At 42.1% G+C, this 6879-nt stretch overlaps 1 protein-coding gene across 1 annotated transcript; it reads right to left on the bottom strand.

Moving 5' to 3' along the window:
• Nucleotides 1-5865: 5865 nt before the first annotated feature.
• On the bottom strand, nucleotides 5866-6111 carry LOC310864208 (cytochrome c oxidase subunit NDUFA4-like; the record flags this gene model as incomplete). Its single annotated transcript, XM_083772798.1, has 1 exon — nucleotides 5866-6111. One exon carries the CDS (start codon nucleotides 6109-6111, stop codon nucleotides 5866-5868), a length of 246 nt encoding a protein of 81 aa, XP_083628924.1.
• Nucleotides 6112-6879: the final 768 nt, after the last annotated feature.

Here is a 6879-nt window from a genome sequence, read left to right as displayed (position 1 = left end):
TTACAGTAGCATGATAATGATCAGATAGGGGGGGGGATTATCCCCTCCACACAATCAGGTAAGGATGGCTGGCTTTGCTGTGGCTGCCTGTGTTTTGCTGTATTGGCAGTGTTTTGCCGTGAAATCCGCTAAAAAATGCGTAATTATGCACAAAAGTGGGGGGGATATCATGACATTTTTCACGCACGCTTTACGCGCGCAGATAGCCCCCAAATATGTCCCCCCCAGTTATAAAATGCTATCTGCGCCCCTGATAATGATGCCAACATTGAGGGGAGCAGAGTGGAGGAAGGGAGTGGTGATGAAGAGAAAGGAGGGAAACAGATGAGGAGAACAAAAGCAAAGTAAGAGAGCATGCAACTTCTTTGATATGAACACTTAAACAGTCAATATTCCCTAAAGTAGACAAACATTCGATGACAGCACAGCCCACAACCAAATAAACATAATCAAGCTTGTTATAGCCTGTGCTGTAAGAAGGGCCACATCATCCATCCATGTCACTGGAGGATACACTGTCAGGCACCTTGAGGCATGTCACTGCCAGATGTACTTTAAGAAGAAAGCGAGAGCAAGCACTCAGTTGAATAGTTCCATGTAGTGATGTAACGGGTGCATGGTTCTGGAAGGTATATACACTGAAGGAATAAATACCAGCACTCTTGTTTTATTTCAGTTTTCCCCAGCAGGTGTAACAAACAGACAGACGGATGTTTCGGCCGGGTGGCCTTCTTCAACTTTAATCTAAATGGCACTGTTTCTGTGTCACTTATAAAGGGGACCTGGGTGCGTTGCACTAAACGGTCCAGGTGCACCACATACATCATCATTACATCAATAAATCATGTTCTACAAGTTATTTCCATTAGGAGAATTGTATCAAAACAAGAAAATAATAATAAAAAAATATATATATAATAATGTACCACACAATAACCATAATTATATACAAAATATGGACAGTTTTAAGATCCTTGATGGAAACAGTATACACAACACATCTGACCTGTGCAGGTATCTAAGACCCCTCTATAAAGACAGACTCAGATTTTACAACATTCTCTGAAAGATAATTAGAAAAGGTACCTAATAGTAATTCCTCATTGAGCCCTTTGGGGTGTTCAGTTTGTAAGGTGTGTATGTACTGTCACAGAGGTTGGCAGTGCCTTTTGGCTGGGTATCCTTGCCAGTACCACTGCTTTGATCCTAATGCTGATGATCAAAGAATGTAAGCCTAATGTTCTATTTGAATTTGAATGTCACTCAGTGAAACTGTTGTCGTCAATACGCTGTGTTAACATACTGACATGCTGCTCATGCCAACAAGTAAAACAACATTAATTGAATAAAGGTTAGTGCAACTTAGATGCTGTACAGTAATAAGTCATTCATGCTGCCGGGTCTGTGCGCATTACACCACATTACATCACGGCAGTAGACGTCCCAGTAGAATCAGCCAATGTTCATGATGCTTGTCGTCTACTCTAGACTGTATGTGTGCATTGATGCTACAGTATATATCACATATCCTATTCCTACCACATATGGCCACTACAGATGCTAGTGGGTTATCGACCAGTCACTTATAAATGTGTTTGTGAGGCAGAGTGCATTTGTGAATGATTATTTATTTTTACCCATGCAGCTATAGCCTGTGTGTTTTTACCCAGGGTTCTAGTTAATGTCCCCTCATCTGTCGCCTGTAAATACTAAGTCGTCATTGTCATTTTAACTCAGACAAATGGAACCAAATGGACCCTTACGGATCCTTACGGATCCATGTGGTTCCATGTGTTCACTCACTGAGTTACAAATGGATAAATTAACACTGATGATCACTGCACGCATTGGAGTTTATATTTAGGTAGTCTCTCAAGCCAGACCACACTTCCACATTTAAATATTATGATACAGAGGGCTGTATTTTGTGTGTCTTAAGTACCAGGTCTTATTCCCTAACTTGAGTAAACTAAAGACCTGGAGGCGTGATCAATGCTCTTTGGCCACTCAGAATAGCCAAATGGCATTGATCACGCCTCCAGGTCTTTAGTTTACTCAAGTTAGGGAATAAGACCTGGTACTTAAGACACGCAAAATACAGCCCTTAGAGAGTCTGTAACTACACCTCAGAAAGGTTGCGAGCAGGAAGTCTTCCACTCTACTGTGTATGTGTACAGTGTATATATATATATATATATATATATATATATATAATTTTCATTTATGCTAAACAGCAAGCCTTCGACTGATTTGATTTCCAGTGACTGAAAGGTGTGTGGATGAGGGGATATCCGCTTTGTTGCTGTATAGACACACTAACAAAGCAGACATTTCAGCAAAATAAATGTTCATTGAGTTCAATGGACATTTTTTTAATTTTCTGATTAGACAATATAATTGTAATCCAATCAGAGTGAAAGAAGATAGCACCCGCAGGTGAAAAGGATTCACTTTAGCTTTGCGACAACATTTACATCTCAACAAATCTTCATCAGGTCAGTATAGACCTGATCTCCTTTCATATTTTGCCTTATTGGCCCAGCACCCACCATCGATATGCGTGTAAATAGCTATGCTCTCAATCAGACAGGAGTGACAACAAAATATATCTGGTGTCATGAAGAAACCACCTAACTTCAAAATGTGCATTTTTCAGAAAATGAAAAAAATATATTTTTTTACAGGAAATGAAAAACAAAGCAAAACTGCCTCATCAAAGTTGGTGTTAATTGTGACTTTATATATTGTCAATTACTTGCATGAGAGGTGGAGATGGAGTTAGCTGATTTAGCAGACAGTTTGAGGGTCCAATAGAGTGAACATGTTTTTTTGCGCCTGGACCGCCTGGACCACTTGGCCAATGTTTTAACCAACACACAGACTTAAAGGCGTTCAATAGCACTGATTCATGGAGAAAGAATGATAGCAATGATAATATGTAATATAAATGGCAGACATAAATCATTAAGAACATAACTAATGGCTTCCCACATGAAGAAGAACGAATACATGAAGAATTCAAGACAGAATTAATTTCCCAGCTGATTCCTCGCAGCTCGCGTCAATACAACCACACTTGCAATTTCCCAGGATTACACCTTTCTAGTTGTCAGCACTTGTATAGTACACAGATTGTTAGGCGGAAGGATTCAAAGATTGTGCGAGCCAACGGTCTGTCTCGAGAGGCTTAGTCAGAGGTGAGTATGTGAACAGGTGAGGTTTTAGACTGCAGTGGAAGAAGGGGAGTGACCGTCCATCAGTCGTGACAGATGGAGGCTGATCATTGCACAGCTTGGGAGCCGGACCACCTGGAGAGCAGGATCATGTCCCGCAGGTAAGGACAGTGACATGCCCTTGATCGCCTTGTAGGTCATCACCGGTGTTTGTATCTAATGTGATTTGCCATATACTGGTACTTTAGTAACTGGTGTGTGTGTGTGTGTGTGTGTGTGTGTGTGTGTGTGTGTGTGTGTGTGTGTGTGTGTGTGTGTGTGTGTGTGTGTGTGTGTGTGTGTGTGTGTGTGTGTGTGTGTGTGTGTGTGCACGCGTGCGTGCGTGCATGTGTGCACCACGTGGGTTATGGACAGAGGCCATATCCGTGGACAAATGTTGGGCATATCAAATTGTGGACAAACTTTCTACCCCAATTAGATTTGACTAGTGTTATGGTGGTGAGGAACAAAGACCTGGGAAGGGGAGCTACAAGGAGAGAAACAAGGAGAGGCGGGTAAAGGACAGAAAAGCACAAGGGATTAGGCAGATTTATTGAACCAATCAAGTTATATTGAAATTATCATGTGTGTGACTTTCCAGGTGAATGATAATGAGATTTGTGCAGTAGACCGGGGCAGCTGAGTGTTGATTAGATGTGAAATTAGACTTAGACCTATCAATATTTATAACACAGTCTTAGTGTAGCTCTCCACTCAACTGGCATATGCTAGTAATAGCCTTTGTTACTTATACAGGTAGGTGTGTGTGTGTGTGTGTGTGTGTGTGTGTGTGTGTGTGTGTGTGTGTGTGTGTGTGTGTGTGTGTGTGTGTGTGTGTGTGTATATATGTTTAACCATAGATAGATTTTGATGTGAGTTTCTTATTTTATTTTATTTGAGGTGGACCTCACAATAACAGTGGAAATGTACCATCAGTTACAATGTTCTGAAAATATATAGGCTATTTTCTGAATGTTGCGCCTTCTTTGTGTATTCAAAATAATTTTCTGCTTTTGCTTTTATAGGTTAGCAGGTAACAGAATAATATTTCATCCGGTAACGGGATTGTGTGGCTCAGTTAGGATATTAACTTTTTCGTAAACTGCGCGAATACATATTTTAGATATTAGTGGTAATGTTTCTAATTCTATCACTCTCTCTGTCTCTCTCTCTGTCTCTCTCTCTCGTCTACCCAGTCTAGGCTCAAAGACTACTGCCCTATGCGCTTATCATAATATATCTAGAAATTACAATAATATTTTTTTCTGTTTCTGGCTTCATGCCTAAATATGGAGAAGATCACTGACACCATAGTACAGAGTTACACAAACTCCGTTCACTTCATGGGGCCAGTCCAATGGTGGCTCATCTACATAGACTTCTATTGGAATGGGGAGAACCGGAAGTTTACGGAAGTTTAACTCTTTCGAATCAGGGCAAAGGAAAATGCTCTACTTGCACTACTATGCTTGAACTTGGGCTCTATGCCCAGATGTGTGTGTCTGTGTGGTACCCTTAGCGATGATTAGACTGGCTGAGCAATGTGTGCGCCCCATAGCGATGATTTGACTGGCTGAGGGCTTAAAAATGCACATATGAAGATACTCTCTTCATGCTATATTTTGTGCTGTTTTCACTGTTGTTATCTATACTGCTGCATTGTCTGAAGGAAGCCAAACAAAATTGAGTTTTACTCTTATGTACCTGTACACAAGATGTAACAATAAATCACAACCTTGAACCTTGGTACTGCACCAATTATCTCTCATCTCTAAAGACAAAAACACTCCAAACACTATCCTCTTATCTAATAAATTAGACCGTCCCCCATTGGGCACTGGCCTACTTCAGAATGATGCAAGTTATGTTGCGTTCACACAGGCAGACTCAAAGACAGTCTATACTACCTTTCATTGTCAATGGAAGCTAGCAACATATCAATGCGAAGACACAATGATGCATGTAGCTGCTCCAAATGATACTCCCATTCGTCTTTACGTTCTTTGTGTCTGCCCGTGTGAACACGGCCCGCCCAGTTATGTGATACCCGTTGCATCCATTGTCAGGCTACCATATGTCTGTGTCCGTTTTATGCATACTGTACATGGACATTCCTGTATTCCTGCCTTCGTCCTTTTAATGTCCATGTATGGCGATGTCTATATCCGTCAGTCCTTTTCTGACCATATATGGAGATCCCTGTTGTTCAGTGTTAATTTCTGGTCAACTGACTTCATTCATGCATGCCTCGCACTCCATCGGGTCCTCCGGTCAGAATGACGGTTCATGTCATCATTATGTCCAATTGCCCATATATGGGTTTACCCAGGGCATACTGGACGGATCAGCGGTTCTGGACTAGCGGATATCCATATACGGCTAACAATGGTGGGATTTGGGGAATTAAATATTTTTGAGGGGCGCTAGCCACTCCCTATGTCCAGCTTTTGATGTGTGTGCACAGACTTTGACCTAAACAAACATTAAAATGCCATTGGCAATGAATGGACAATTTTGAGTGTTCATGTAAACACAAACATTGCGTATGATGTACAATGATAAGAGCGCCCCTCACTTCACATGGGTGTGATTTATTTTATTCTTTTCAATCAAGTTCTTTTGGTCCCTGTCCCTGCATGCAGCAGATATGATTTCAGAAGTCAGGACCATTCTTCTTCCGATTGCTGTAGTCCATGTTAACTGTGCAAAACTTGAACTGATCAGTTGGGGCCAGCTTGTTCCAGGGCTCTTGGTTCTTCTTGTCCCAGCAGATATCAGGGCTCTTGATGAGGGTCCGACCAATAAACGTAAAGAACATGGCCCCTGCACCGCCACATAAGACGACGAGGGGGATCAAAGCTGGGTGGCTTCTCAGTTGTCTCGAGACCTCACCTAGCATTCTGGCATTGAATACTCTCTCCTGAAATATGTAAAAACTATAGAAAGTATAGGTGTGTCTGACCTATATACCGTCTGTGTCAAGTGATCTGTTTAAAGGTTTTCCCGTTCCTTTTATACACCATTGTCGTGATGGCCATTTGCATGTCATATATGGACATATCCATTCTTTAAGTATAGTATAGGCACCGCAGCTGCAGAACATAATTACATCATCAATTACAGCAAGTGCAGTAGGAAACTCCTGTCTGTCTGTCTGTCTGTCTGTCTGTCTGTCTGTCTGTCTGTCTGTCTGTCTGTCTGTCTGTCTGTCTGTCTGTCTGTCTGTCTGTCTGTCTGTCTGTCTGTCTGTCTGTCTGTCTGTCTGTCTGCCTGCCTGCCTGCCTGCCTGCCTGCCTGCCTGCCTGCCTGCCTGCCTGCCTGCCTGCCTGCCTGCCTGCCTGCCTGCCTGTCCAAATATGGAGATGACTGACATCATTGTAGTGATGTAATGGACTGCCTTTGAAATACTGAAATTAGCCATATTATGTCTTACTGAAAGCTTGTGGGAGTGAATAGACGGGTTGTTAATGGAGTGGAAATAGAGGTGTGGTGGATGATATGGTGCTTTGCTGTAGGAAGGGGATGCGGAAATGGTGGTGTGCCAGCTGTAGGGTTGGGGATTATAGGGTGGGTATGGATAGTGCTTGGCTTCAACTTGACCGGTCTGTTTGGGTTAGATTGTAATGTCCATGCCTGTTGTAAACTCTAAAGCAGTGGTTCTCAAGGA

This window comes from Protomyctophum parallelum (assembly GCF_964188405.1).
Source record: "Protomyctophum parallelum genome assembly, chromosome: 9".
In the NCBI taxonomy this organism is placed as follows: Eukaryota; Metazoa; Chordata; class Actinopteri; order Myctophiformes; family Myctophidae; genus Protomyctophum; species Protomyctophum parallelum.
The sequence above is the reverse complement of the archived record's forward strand: the minus strand, read 5'-3'. Positions and strand labels throughout refer to the sequence as shown.